Source organism: Dicentrarchus labrax, unplaced genomic scaffold (assembly GCF_905237075.1).
Source record: "Dicentrarchus labrax unplaced genomic scaffold, dlabrax2021, whole genome shotgun sequence".
NCBI lineage: Eukaryota > Metazoa > Chordata > Actinopteri > Moronidae > Dicentrarchus > Dicentrarchus labrax.
The window spans coordinates 751,924-766,489 of record NW_026136853.1 but is presented as its reverse complement, the minus strand read 5'-3'; the positions used below and the strand labels follow the sequence as shown (position 1 = coordinate 766,489).

The following is a 14,566-nucleotide window of genomic DNA, read 5'->3' as shown; positions in this document are numbered from 1 at the left end:
TGTGAGGTATTGATGAGTGTAATGCATTTGTAAGCCCACCCACCCAAAATCTCCACCAGCCGTCACAGCTGAAGATGTTCTGAAAATGTTCTGAAGACGCTCTGAAGACGTCTGAAGATGTCCTGAAGCTGTTCTGATGAAGATGTTCTGAAACCGTTCTGAAACTGTTCTGAAGATGCTCTGAAAACGTTTTGAAGACATTCTGAAGATGTTTGAAGACGTTCTAAAAATGTCTCCAAGGCCTTGCTCATGGTAGGAACTACTGGGACTCTGTAAATAATGTTATAAGGAGTTCGGTCTAAACCTGCTCTATTTGAATAGTGTCCTGAGATAACTTCTGTTATGAATTGGTGCTATACAAATAAAACTGAATCAAACTGAAACTCGGTCTTAATTTTGGCCCTCTCTGTGATTGAGTTGGACACCCCTGCTGTAGGTTGTTGTTTCCAGTCTGAGTTTTTGCTGAGGCACTTTAAACAGATGTGATTGGTTGTTCACACACTGTAGTCATGGTGACATGTGACATCATCAGTCAGTTCATGATGATGACACACAATGAAGAGTTTCATCATCACAGGACAGAGAGAAAGAGACAAACAACAACTAACAAGTCATAAAAACTGTGTTGTCCATCTCTCACGTAAACATACACACACACACACACACACACACACACACCCTTAATTTGTTTATAAACAACAAACAAAGATCTATATTTGATATGCTCTGTCCCTGAAAATATATAAAGCTAAACTATAATAATAATAATAATAATAATAATGATAATTGTTTATATATTTATCCTGAGATTCGTTTAGTTTGTGTTTGTTGAGTTTATATTCAATAAATATTCAATAAACGATCACATTTAAATATAACTACTGTTATTACAGTTTTTCTCAATCGCTTTGGTAAATTTCTCAGGCCAGAATTGAAATTCTCAAACTACCTGTTCAATCTTCACATCATTGTGTCACTTGTGCACATCAAAGAAGCAGATTCTCATTTCTTTGAAAAAGTTGCAAATGCTTTGGTACATCCATGCAAATGATTATGTACAATTCTCTGCTGTTTTCTACATTATCAATTGATTATGTAAATGGTTGAACACGTTGTCATAATATGTCAAGCATATTTCTATACATTTCCATTAGACTTTTTTTCTAAATCTGTCCTGAATTGGTAAATTGCTCCCAGGTGAATCTTGACTTTCTCTAACAAATCAATCAACTGGCAAGTATATATGTAGCCGGAGCACAACACAATGTTACAATTTCTGACAATGGAAGGACGAAGAATTCCGACGGGGTCAACAGCCAGAGAGAAGAAGAAGAGGAAGAGGAGTGAGGCTGCGTGGCGGAGGAGTTGGGAGGCAAAACAGAGGAAGAGGCAGAAGAGGCCGAGGACATATGCGCGTTCCTGATGAGATAAGAGCCACACTTGTAGACCATGTTCTCAATCATGGGCTTACAATGGCCGAGGCTGGTCGAAGGGTGCAGCCAAATGTTGGGAGAACAACTGTGTCAGGGTTTCCCGCAGCACTTTGCAGCTAAGACAGCAACTCCACTGGCTCCTGGTAAAACTCCGCATTGACTTCAAAATCCTCCTATTCACGTTCAAGGCCATCCACAACCTCTCCCCTCCTTATCTGTCCGAACTCCTCCACATCGCCAACCCTTCCCGTTCCCTCAGATCTGCCTCCTCTGTCCACCTCTCTGTCCCTCCCGCCCGCCTCGTCACCATGGGGAGCAGGGCTTTCAGCCGCTCTGCCCCCCAACTCTGGAACTCACTCCCACCGGACCTCAGGAACCTGGACTCTCTCACACTCTTCAAATCAAGATTAAAAACTCACCTATTCAGAACTGCCTACCCCACTTAACCATCTACATTGTCTTTTCTTATCTGTTTCTTATTTCTTGCTGTTTTTTTTTTTTTGTGTTGTACGGTGTCCTCGAGTGCCCAGAGAGGCGCCTCTAATAATTTAATGTATTATTATTATTATTAACACACGCCTGCCGCCTTAACTACGTCGTCAAAAAAATAAAATAAAAAAGTAGGCCGAGTGATATGAGCAATATGAGCGATATCCGCCGTGTTACTCTATCCTGTTTTCTCCCTTTCTTTCCAAACTGCGTTGCGTTTACACATGGTTGTTTATTTCTAAAACCTGGCAGTCCAGAGTTGGGACCAGGAAGCAGAGCTGCTGTCTTACACACTTCTCTGCTCTTTCCTTAGAACAGTCACCCACCCAAAACCCCATAGAGACTGTGTCTGTCCCCTGACCACTGAAATTATTTAAAGAAATAAAAAACAGAGGAGTTCAACATAAAAATCTAATAAAAATTAAAACTAACTCCTCAGTAGCACAAAATAAGAGAATGAAATGTGGGCTGTTAAATATCAGGTCTCTATACTCTAAAGCTGTTTTAGTGAATGAATTAATATCAGATTATGATATTGACTTACTTTGGCTTACTGAGACCTGGTTGTCCCACGAGGAGTATGTTAGCCTAAATGAATCCACCCCCCCACCCAGTCATATTAATACTAACATTCCTCGAGGCACTGGCTGAGGAGGTGGAGTGGCAGCCATATATGATTCGAGCGTTTTAATGGACCCTAAACCTAAACTAAATTATAATTCATTTGAAAGCCTTGTTCTTAGTCTTTCTCACCCAAACTGGAAAACACTGCAGCCAGTTCTATTTGTTATAGTGTACCGCGCTCCTGGACAGTACTCTGATTTTATATCTGAATTCTCTGAGTTTTTATCAAGTTTAGTCCTTAAATCAGATAAAGTAATTATTGTAGGTGATTTTAATATTCATGTGGATGTTGACAATGACAGTCTTAGTAATGCATTTATATCATTAATAGACTCAATTGGCTTCTGTCAGAGTGTAAATAAACCAACTCATTGTTTTAATCACACTCTTGACCTCGCTCTATCATATGGCATTGATATTGAACATTTAATAGTCTTCCCACATAATCCTTTCCTATCTGACCATTATTTAATAACTTTTGAATTCATACTATTAGATTATAAGCCATTAGGCAAAACTTCCTACAGCAGATGTCTATCTGACAGTGCTGTAGCTAAATTTAAGGAGGAGATTCCTTCAGTGTTTAATTCAATGCCAGGTCTGAATTTAACAGAGTCCTATAATGACTTTAGTCCCTCTGAAATTGATAATCTTGTTGATAGTGCTGCAGGCTCACTACGATCAACATTAGACTCTATCGCTCCTATAAAAAGGAAATTATTAAAACATAGGAGACTAGCACCTTGGTATAACCACCAAACCCGCCAGTTAAAGCAAATAGCTAGGAAATCTGAAAGGAAATGGCGCTCCTCCAAATTATCAGAATATCACTCAATTTGGCAAGATAATCTTAAAACCTATAGAAAGGCCCTCCGTAATGCCAGAGGAGCCTATTACTCAGCACTAATAGAAGAAAATAAGAATAACCCTAGGTTCCTCTTTAGCACTGTAGCCAGGCTGACACAGAGCCACAGCTCTATTGAGCCACATATCCCCATAAACTTAAGTAGCAACAACTTCATGAGCTTCTTCTATAATAAAATTATTACTATTAGAGAGAAAATTAATCACCAACTGCCATCAACAGCTATCAGTGGCTCTCCAAGTTCAGGGACTTATGTAAACTTAGATATATATTTAGACTGTTTTTCTGCTATCGATCTTCATCAGTTAACTTAAATAATTTCTTCATCGAAGCCATCAACCTGTCTGTTAGACCCGATCCCAACTAGGCTGCTTAAAGAAGTTGTTCCCTTAATTGGCACTTCTTTACTGGATATGATTAATCTTTCTTTATTATCAGGATATGTACCACAGTCCTTTAAAGTAGCTGTAATTAAACTCCTTCTTAAAAAGCCCACTCTTGACCCAGGGGTTTTAGCTAACTATAGACCAATCTCTAACCTGCCCTTCCTCTTTAAGATTCTGGAGAAGGTAGTCGCCAAAGAGTTGTGTGACTTTCTACATAACAATAGTTTATTTGAGGATTTTCAGTTAGGATTTAGAGTTCATCATAGCACAGAGACAGCTCTGGTTAAAGTTAATAATGACCTTCTGATTGCTTCTGACAATGGACTTGTCTCTGTACTTGTATTATTAGATCTTAGTGCTGCATTTGACACCATTGACCATAATATTCTTTTACAGAGACTTGAGCATCAAATTGGCATTAAAGGAACCGCACTAAGCTGGTTTAAGTCATATTTATCAGATTGTTCGCAATTTGTACATGTTAACGATGATTCTTCAATAAATACTACAGTTAGTCATGGAGTTCCACAAGGTTCTGTACTTGGACCAATACAATTTACTATATATATGCTCCCTTTAGGCAACATTATTAGGAATCACTCCATTAACTTTCACTGTTATGCAGATGATACGCAGTTATATCTATCGATCAAGCCCGATGAAATTAATCAATTATCTAAATTACAAACATGTCTTAAGGACATAAAATCCTGGATGAGCTGCAATCTTCTGATGTTAAAAAAACGAAGTTCTTGTTCTTGGCCCCAAAAACCTTAGAGACTCACTGTCTAAAGATATAGTTACTCTAGATGGCATTACCTTGGCCTCTAGCACCACTGTCAGGAATCTTGGAGTTATCTTTGATCAGGATTTGTCATTTAACTCCCACATAAAGCAGACCTCTAGGACTGCCTTCTTTCATTTACATAATATTACAAAAATTAGACACATTCTATCACAGACAGATGCAGAAAAACTAATCCATGCATTTGTTACTTCAAGGCTGGATTACTGCAACTCTTTATTATCAGGTTGCCCCAATAAATCCATTAAAACGCTCCAATTAATTCAGAACGCTGCAGCACGAGTACTGACAGGAACTAGAAAAAGAGATCACATCTCTCCTGTACTAGCTTCTCTGCACTGGCTCCCTGTAAAATGTAGAATAGAATTTAAAATCCTCCTCCTCACCTATAAAGCTCTTCATGGTCAGGCCCCTTCATATCTTAAAGAGCTCATAGTACCCTATTACCCCACTAGAACACTACGTTCTCTGAATGCTGGGCTACTTGTGGTTCCTATAGTCTCTAAAAGTAGAACAGGAGCCAGAGCCTTCAGTTACCAAGCTCCTCTCCTGTGGAACCAGCTTCCAGTTGTGGTTCGAGAGGCAGACACCCTCACCACATTCAAGAGTAGGCTTAAGACATTCCTCTTTGATAAAGCTTATAGTTAGGGCTGGATCAGGTGAGTCCTGAACCATCCCTTAGTTATGCTACTATAGGCCTAGACTATCGGGGGATTTCCCATGGTGCACTGAGCTCCTCTCTTCCTCTCTCTTTCTGCACTCATTCATGTTCCATTAATGCATGTTACTAACTTCACTTCTTGATCCTGGTGGAGCCTCCTGCCATGGTCCTGCTAGATTGCCATTGCCAATACTGTTGTTACTGTGCACCTGTCTGTCTGTCTGTCTCTCTCTCTCTCTCTCTCTCTCTCTCTCTCTCCTCCTCAACTGGTCGAGACAGACGACCACCCACCTAGAGCCGAAGGATCTGTCCTAGGTTTCTGCCTTTTAACAGGCAGTTTTTCCTTGCCCTTGTCACCAAGTGCTTGCTCATGGTGGTACTGTTGGGTCTCTGTAATTAATGTTTTAAAGAGTTCGGTCTAGACCTGCTCTATTTGAAAAGTGTCCTGTTATCTCAGGATCTTCTGTTATGAATTGGCGCTATACAAATAAAATTAAATTGAATTGAATTGAATCTGCATAACAGTAAAAGTTAATGGAGTGATTCCTAATAATGTTCCCTAAAGGGAGCATATATAAAGTAAATAGTATTGGTCCAAGTACAGAACCTTGTGGAACTCCATGACTAACTGTAGTATTTATTGAAGATTCATTGTTAACATGTAGCCATAGTTTACATCAGAACATCCCTCCAGGGTACACCGTTATATTGACAACATGAAGCAAGCAATTTGACTGTCTTATCCTAACACAATGACACAAGGACTTGTCATTCTGATGGCACTGACATGTTCATTGACATGGATATTTACTTTTGAGAGATGAATTTAGGATTTTGAGCAAGAGAGTGGCTTTTGCAGGTAATCCATGGTGTTTTGCTATTTGTACGAATTGTTTTGAGAAATGCACTTACTGTTTTGCAAATGTCGAGGATGATTCGAGAAATGTACCAAAGCGACTGAGAAAAACTGTAAATATTATTGATCGTTCTTCAGTCTGTAGTTCTCTCAACCTCCTGCAAGAGTCGCTGGAGGTCTCACATACAAGACTTTTATTCTGAAGGTGTAACCCGGATGTGGCCTGCAGTGTTTCCGGGTCGGTCGGTCGCTGAGCTGGCTCACGGACTGCTGTAGACCCGGGTCGTTTATTTTTGTCACATATTGAAACGATTTGTCGGTGATGGGGGTCTGTGCGGGTCCGTGCGGGTCCCTGTTGGTCTGCCTGACCCTCCTGGTCTCCTCGGTCCCCCCTCTGACCGCCTGGGACGCGGATCTGGAGCTACTGGACCTGGTGGAGGAGATCCCGGAGACCTTCTACCAGTTCCTTTCCCTGGACCAGGTCCGTGCTAATGCTAATGTCTCCATGGTAACCGCTAGCTGGATGCTAATGCTAACAGCTGACGGTCACACACACACACACACACACACACACACGCTGTGTGGTTAGTAAGTGTGCTGAATGTGGACAATCTGTCTCTCTTTATTTTCTGTGGAACGTTACTTTTACAGTGATGTCTCTGAAATCTGTCCACTGTACAGAGTCCCTGCAGAATAATGAAATAATACTAATTCATTACTAATAACTGTCACCATCTACTGTACAGAGTCCCTGCAGAATAATGAAATAATACTAATTCATTACTAATAACTGTCACCATCTACTGTACAGAGTCCCTGCAGATTAATGAAATAATACTAATTCATTACTAATAACTGTCACCATCTACTGTACAGAGTCCCTGCAGAATAATGAAATAATACTAACTCATTACTAATAACTGTCACCATCTACTGTACAGAGTCCCTGCAGAATAATGAAATAATACTAATTCATTACTAATAACTGTCACCATCTACTGTACAGAGTCCCTGCAGAATAATGAAATAATACTAATTCATTACTAATAACTGTCACCATCTACTGTACAGAGTCCCTGCAGATGAATGAAATAATACTAATTCATTACTAATAACTGTCACCATCTACTGTACAGAGTCCCTGCAGATTAATGAAATAATACTAATTCATTACTAATAACTGTCACCATCTACTGTACAGAGTCCCTGCAGAATAATGAAATAATACTAATTCATTAGCTAACTGCTGCTAACAGAGTGGGAGCTGGATCCAGTGGTCCTGCTGGCAGTCCAAACCGGCTTAACTACAGACCGACACTGCCCACCAGAGTCCCCTGACAGGACAGCTGAGCTACACCACCTCTGGTTGGTGCTGCTCCTCAGCAGACTGCAGTCGGCCTATCAGAAGACAACTGGCATTTGTTGTGGTTGTGGACTGAGGGTCTGCATGAAGAACCAATAACTGATCAATAAGGATGTGAACCGTCTGTCTGTCTTAGGATGCGTCAGCAGCAGAGATAAAGAAGGCGTATCGACGGCTGTCTCTAATTCTGCATCCTGACAAGAACAAAGATGAAAATGCTGAAACTCAGTTCAGACAGGTCAGAAACACACACACTACACACAACGTGGGATCATGGGAGTTGTTGTCTTCACCACCATTGGCGTCATTGCAGTCAGCTTCTCCAGGTTAGGATTCCTTCAGTGTTCATGGTTCAGGAGGTTTCTACCGGGAGCCCAATGATCCACAGAGGTCTCCTCCTCTCCAACACAAACAGACCCTCTGATTAAAACCACTAACTGTTGGACAGACAAAGGATGTCCTGGAGGGGCTGTGAGCCGAGCTAATGCTAACGTTAGCTCAGCTTGTTTCTCTGATAAGTTAATTAAATTTTTCACTTCCGTTTTATTTGTATAGCACCGATTCATGAGAGAGAGAGAGAGAGAGAGAGAGAGGCTCAGTGCACCATGGGAAATCCCCCGATAGTCTAGGCCTATAGCAGCATAACTAAGGGATGGTTCAGGACTCACCTGATCCAGCCCTAACTATAAGCTTTATCAAAGAGGAATGTCTTAAGCCTACTCTTGAATGTGGTGAGGGTGTCTGCCTCCCGAACCACAACTGGAAGCTGGTTCCACAGGAGAGGAGCTTGGTAGCTGAAGGCTCTGGCTCCTGTTCTATTATTATTATTAGTTCCACTTCTTCCCCGGAGTTCTTGTGCTTTCTCGTCTCGCAGGTTCTTATCAATCCTGGTGGAGCCTCCTGCCATGGTCCTGCTAGATTGCCATTGCCAATACTGTTGTTTCTGTGCACCTGTCTGTCTCTCTCTCTCTCTCTCTCTCTCTCACCCCAACTGGTCGAGACAGACGACCACCCACCTAGAGCCGGAGGATCTGTCCTAGGTTTCTGCCTTTTAACAGGCAGTTTTTCCTTGCCCTTGTCGCCAAGGTCTTGCTCATGGTGGTACTGTTGGGTCTCTATAAATAATGTTATAAGGAGTTCGGTCTAGACCTGCTCTATTTGAAAAGTATCCTGAGATAACTTCTGTTATGAATTGGCGCTATACAAATGAAATTGAATTGAATTGAATTGAATTATCAATCACATCAACAGATCACCACCAGTGTAAATCACTCTGAGTCTGTGCTATGATTTTCAGCTGGTCGCCATCTATGAAGTCCTGAAGGACGAAGAGAGACGACGCAAGTGAGTGTACATACACCTAGCTCTCAGGCAATTAGAGGACAGAGCTGCACGTCTGCCACTAGAACTCCACAACCAGTCCCTAGATTTCTGTAACCAGTCTCTAGACCTCTGTAACCAGTCCCTAGACTTATGTAACCAGTCCCTAGACCTCTGTAACCAGTCCCTAGACTTTTGTAACCAGTCCCTTGACCTCTGTAAACAGTCCCTAGACTTACGTAACCAGTCCTTAGACCTCTGTAACCAGTCCCTAGTCTTCTGTAACAAGTCTCTAGACTTCTGTAACAAGTCCCTTGACCTCTGTAACCAGTCCTTAGACCTCTGTCACCAGTCCCCAACCATCTGTAACCAGTCCCTAGACCTACATAACCAGTCCCTAGACCTCTGTAACCAGTCCCCAATCATCTGTAACCAGTCCCTAGACCTACGTAACTAGTCCCTAGACCTCTGTAACCAGTCCCCAATCATCTGTAACCAGTCCCCAGACCCCTGTAACCAGTCCCTAATCATATGTTACCTGTCCCTAGACCTCTGTAACCAGTCCCTAGACCTCTGTAACCAGTCCTTGGACCTCTGTAACCAGTCGCTAATCACCTGTAACCAGTCCAAAGACCTCTGGTCACTCTGAGTAGCTTATAGATTGTAATTTGTACTATAAATACAATTTGGCTGCAGATATGATGACATCCTGGTGAATGGACTTCCTGATTGGCGGCAGCCGGTCTTCTACTACAGACGAGTGAGGAAGATGAGTAATGCTGAGCTGGCCTTCCTCCTCTTTGTCATCCTCACTGTGGGCCACTATGCTGTCATCTGGTCCATATACCTCGAGAAGCAACTGGTGAGACAGCCAATCAGAACACAGCAGATATGTAGACAGCCAATCAGAACACAGCACATATGTAGACAGCCAATCATGTGATCTGATCATGATGTTTCCAGGACGAGCTGCTGAGTAAGAAGAAGAAAGAGAAGAAGAAGAAGCTGAGCTCCAGACCTGCAGAGGACCTCAGGTGCATCGGCCAGGACCGGACCGAGAGGTACAACTATGACATCATCTATGACTTCCTGTTTTCTTGGTTTGTTGGTGTTTGTTATCGTTTGTTTGTTGTTTTAGAGTTCAGGACCGACCTCACTGGCAGGACATCCTCCCTCTGAAGCTGAGTATCTGGCTTTACCTGTCCATCAAAAACCTGCCGCAGACCGTCCAGGTAGTAGCAGTTGAGTCCTGGTCTCTTATCTGTCCTGGTGTCTGGTCTCTGGTCTGAGTTCTGGTCTCTGTGTGTTTCAGGAGGTGAAGCAGTACTATGAGGACTACCAGCAGATGAAGCAGCAGCAGAGAGAAGAAGCTGAAGCTGAACAGGAAGTTGCCCCAAGTAAACAATTATTACATCATTTACCTTCAGGCAGCTGTACTTGCTGTCAGAACTCTAGTTTAACTTCCTGTCTGCTGTTTGTTAAGGAGAGAAGAGACCGAAGGTCAAAAAGCCGAAGGTGGAGTTTCCTGTTTATGAGCCATCGTCAGATAACCTGAACTTCCAGAGTTATGACCAGACGACCTCCATCGAGGAGATTGAAGACCAGATGGATGACTGGCTGCAGGATCGTAGAGCCGCAAAGAAGAAGGTATGTTGTTGATCCGATCCGACGTCTTACTGAGGTACGAATTGATCAGACTGAATGTCCTCAGGCTGCAGGTCAGACACCTGGGTGATGTCACAGTTTCTGTGTTTATGTCCTCAGGCTGCAGACTGGACGGATGACGAGCTCAGCCTCCTCAGCAGGCTGATGGTTAAGTTCCCTGGAGGGTCTCCGGGTCGCTGGGAGAAGATCGCTCAAGAACTGGGACGATCAGTGACAGATGTAAGTATGTTTAAACTAGTTTCAAACCACTTCAGTTGGCATCATACTGGATATCGTGTTCATTCAGTCCCGCGATAGAATCAAGTCGAATGAATGTGAACCACCACCTCAGTCTGTCAGTTTACCAATCCAATTCAATTCAATTTTATTTGTTTTTGTTAAGTATCTTTGGGGCTTTTATTGCCTTTATGATAGAGACAGCTGAAGATAGACAGGAAAGGGAGACAGGAAAGGGAGACAGGAAAGGGGGACAGGAAAGGGGGACAGAGATAGGGGATGACACGCAGCAAAGGGCCGCAGGTTGGATTCGAACCCTGGGCCGCTGCAGACACTTTTCAAATAGAGGATGGTTCAGGACTCACCTGAGCCAGCCCTAACTATAAGCTTTATCAAAATGGAACGTCTTAAGCCTACTCTTAACTCTTACTCTAGCTCTTTAAGATACGAAGGAGCCTGACCATGAAGAGCTTTGTAGGTGATGAGGAGGATTTTAAATTCTATTCTAAATTTTACAGGGAGCCAGTGCAGGGAAGCTAGTACAGGAGAGATGTGATCTCTTTGCCTAGTTCCTGTCAGTACTCGTGCTGCAGCGTTCTGAATTAATTGGAGCGTCTTAATGGACTTATTGGGGCAGCCTGATAATAAAGAGTTGCAGTAATCCAGTCTAGAAGTAACAAATGCATGGATTAGTTTTTCTGCATCTGTCTGTGACAGGATGTGTCTAATTCTTGTAATATTACGTAAAGGAAAGAAGGCAGTCCTAGAGGTATGCTTTATATGGGAATTAAATGACATGTCCTGATCAAAGATAACTCAGAGATTCCTGACAGTGGTGCTAGAGGCCAAGGTAATGCCATCTTGAGTAACTATATCTTTAGACAGTGAGTCTCTGAGGTTTTTGGGGCCAAGTACAAGATTATTTTCAGATTTTGACATCGTGACAAATATTAAATGTTCCTGTTCCTTTTTAACATAAGAAACTGACTGAATATTTTCTTCAACAGGTGACGACTAAAGTCAAACAGATGAAAGACAACGTGAGCCACACCTCAGGTACCCTCTACATTCGTTCTACTGTACGTTCTACTGTCAGTATCTGGTTCCACTGTCAGTATCTGGTTCCACTGTCAGTATCCGTTTCCACTGTCAGTATCTGGTTTCTCTGTCAGTATCTGGTTTCTCTGTCAGTATCTGGTTTGTCTGTCAGTATCTGGTTTGTCTGTCAGTATCTGGTTTCTCTGTCAGTATCTGGTTCCACTGTCAGTATCTGGTTCCACTGTCAGTATCCGGTTCCTCTGTCAGTATCCGGTTCCACTGTCAGTATCAGTTTCCTCTGTCAGTATCTGGTTCCACTGTCAGTATCCGGTTCATCTGTCACTGTCTGGTTCCACTGTCAGTATCCGGTTCCTCTGTCAGTATCCGGTTCCACTGTCAGTATCAGTTTCCTCTGTCAGTATCTGGTTCCACTGTCAGTATCCGGTTCATCTGTCACTGTCTGGTTCCACTGTCAGTATTTGGTTCCACTGTCATTGTCAACAGCTTTTTTCTATACAACGTTGCACAACAGCAAATGAAAAAAAAAATCGTTTCCCCATGATTTTATTAGTTTTGAGATCGTTTGGCCCCAAAATTGTACTCATGATCAAATTTCGATTAATTGAGCAGCCTTACTGTCGGCATCTGGTTCCTCTGTCAGTATCCGGTTCCTCTGTCACTGTCTGGTCCCTGTGTCACTGTCTGGTCCCTGTGTCACTGTCTGGTCCCTGTGTCACTGTCTGGTTCCAGTGTCAGTGTCTGGTTCCACTGTCAGTATCTGGTTCCACTGTCAGTATCTGGTTCCTCTGTCAGTATCCATTTCCTCTGTCAGTGTCTGGTTCCACTGTCAGTATCTGGTTCCACTGTCAGTATCTGGTTCCACTGTCAGTATCTGGTTCCACTGTCAGTGTCTGGTTCCACTGTCAGTATCTGGTTCCACTGTCAGTATCTGGTTCCTCTGTCACTGTCTAGTTCCACTGTCATTGTCTGGTTCCACTGTCAGTATCCGGTTCCACTGTCAGTATCCGGTTCCACTGTCACTGTCCGGTTCCACTGTCACTGTCCGGTTCCACTGTCAGTGTCTGGTTCCACTGTCACTGTCTGTTTCCACTGTCAGTATCCGTGTCCACTGTCAGTATCCGTGTCCACTGTCAGTATCCGTGTCCACTGTCAGTATCCGTGTCCACTGTCAGTGTCTGGTTCCACTGTCAGTATCCGATTCCACTGTCAGTATCCGATTCCACTGTCAGTATCTGATTCCACTGTCAGTATCCGGTTCTTCTGTCAGTATCCGATCCGATTCCACTGTCAGTATCTGATTCCACTGTCAGTATCTGATTCCACTGTCAGTATCCGGTTCTTCTGTCAGTGTCTGGTTCCATTGTCATTTTCTGGTTCCACTGTCAGTGTCTGGTTCCACTGTCAGTGTCTGGTTCCACTGTCAGTGTCTGGTTCCACTTTCATTGTCTGGTTCCACTGTCAGTATCCGGTTCCTCTGTCATTGTGTGGTTCCTCTGTCATTGTGTGGTTCCTCTGTCATTGTCTGGTTCCACTGTCAGTATCTGGTTCCACTGTCAGTATCTGGTTCCACTGTCAGTGTCTGGTTTAACTGTAATTGTCTGGTTCCACTGTCCGTATTCGGTTCCGCTGTCAGTGTCTGGTTCCACTGTCAGTATTCGGTTCCTCTGTCAGTGTCTGGTTCCATTGCCATTGTCTGGTTCCTCTGTCAGTGTCTGGTTCCATTGCCATTGTCTGGTTCCACTGTCAGTATCCGGTTCCTCTGTCACTGTCTGGTTCCATTGTCATTGTTTGGTCCCACTGTTAGCGTCTGGTTCCACTGTCAGTATCTGGTTACACTGTTAGTGTCTGGTTCCACTGTCGGTATCTGGTTCCACACTCAGTATCCGGTTCCATTGACAGGTTACGTTCACTTTGGTGTTGTCTGTGTTTCAGGTCTGGTAAAGCTGTCGGAGCTGAAAGGACCTCTTCTTCCTGTGAGGTCACTTCCTGTTGCTGACAGTGTGATGAGTCAGAGAGGGGGTGGAACCTGTGAAGAGGAGCAGGAAGAGGAGGAGGAAGAGGCAGCTGCAGTGGTCAGGAGGAGGAGCAGGAAGTTGGTGGTAGCAGAAGGGGGGGAGGTGAAGATCAGAAGTCGTCGGCAGAAAGATTTTGACCCGACAGCGGTGGAGGAAGAGGAGGCGGAGCCTCAGGAGAGTAGGGAGAAGGCGGACCCTGCCGTCTGGACTCAGAACCAGCAGAAACTGCTGGAACTCGCTCTGCAACAGTTCCCCCGAGGAACCCCAGAACGTTGGGACCGCATCGCCAAAGTGGTCCCTGGGAAGACAAAGGTGAGGATAGTCCACCTGTCTGTCCACCTGGCAGGTAGACGACCAGGTGAAATGATTGTTAGATTATTAATAAACTGATTATCAAATGATTGATCTGTTTTTCAGGAGGAGTGTATGATTCGTTATAAGATGTTGGCAGAGCTCGTCCAAAAGAGGAAACAGGCCAAAAACTGATCAACGGTCGTGACCCCTGACTCCGCCTCGTCCTGAAGGGTGACTCCTCTGACAGGTGAACGACCATTTGACCTGTCTGGTTAAAATGTTTCTGTCCAGGTGAGCTGCCTCCTGATTGGACTGACTTATAATTAGTGTTTTTTATACGAGTGAGGTGGCTTCTCACCTGCTCAGGTGTGTTTTTATAACTTGTGTCAAAGGATGCCGGTGACTCGTCTGAAGCCACCTGACCTCTGACCTCACAGCTTCATGTGCCTTAGCTCTGTTCAGCATGCTGTCAATCAACTTCTGTTCAACTGATCAATAAAAAGTATTTATTATCA

General features: G+C 43.5%; 1 protein-coding gene and 1 long non-coding RNA gene across 2 annotated transcripts in view; one reads left to right on the top strand and one right to left on the bottom strand.

Moving 5' to 3' along the window:
• Nucleotides 1-9,275, bottom strand: part of LOC127360194 (uncharacterized) — a 21,284-nt gene extending 12,009 nt beyond the window's left edge. The window contains exon 1 of the long non-coding RNA XR_007883334.1: nt 8,632-9,275. This is a non-coding gene — a long non-coding RNA (uncharacterized LOC127360194). The remainder of the gene's footprint in view (nt 1-8,631) is intronic.
• dnajc1 (DnaJ (Hsp40) homolog, subfamily C, member 1) lies at nt 6,348-14,566 on the top strand. The gene is made up of 12 exons (XM_051394481.1): nt 6,348-6,600; nt 7,619-7,720; nt 8,780-8,826; nt 9,499-9,664; nt 9,766-9,863; nt 9,941-10,034; nt 10,115-10,199; nt 10,286-10,449; nt 10,567-10,686; nt 11,691-11,739; nt 13,675-14,069; nt 14,175-14,566. The coding sequence occupies exons 1-12, from the start codon at nt 6,442-6,444 to the stop codon at nt 14,241-14,243; spliced, it is 1,548 nt and encodes a 515-aa protein (XP_051250441.1). The 5' UTR covers nt 6,348-6,441; the 3' UTR covers nt 14,244-14,566.

What these genes read in the sequence shown, in the direction of transcription:
- dnajc1 (XM_051394481.1), top strand. Translation starts at nt 6,442, where the DNA reads ATGGGGGTCTGTGCGGGTCCGTGCGGGTCCCTGTTGGTCTGCCTGACC. An exon ending in CTGAAACTCAGTTCAGACAG is followed by an intron (nt 7,721 to 8,779) that starts GTCAGAAACACA and finishes TATGATTTTCAG; the next exon opens with CTGGTCGCCATCTATGAAGT. An exon ending in GGCCAGGACCGGACCGAGAG is followed by an intron (nt 9,864 to 9,940) that starts GTACAACTATGA and finishes TTGTTGTTTTAG; the next exon opens with AGTTCAGGACCGACCTCACT.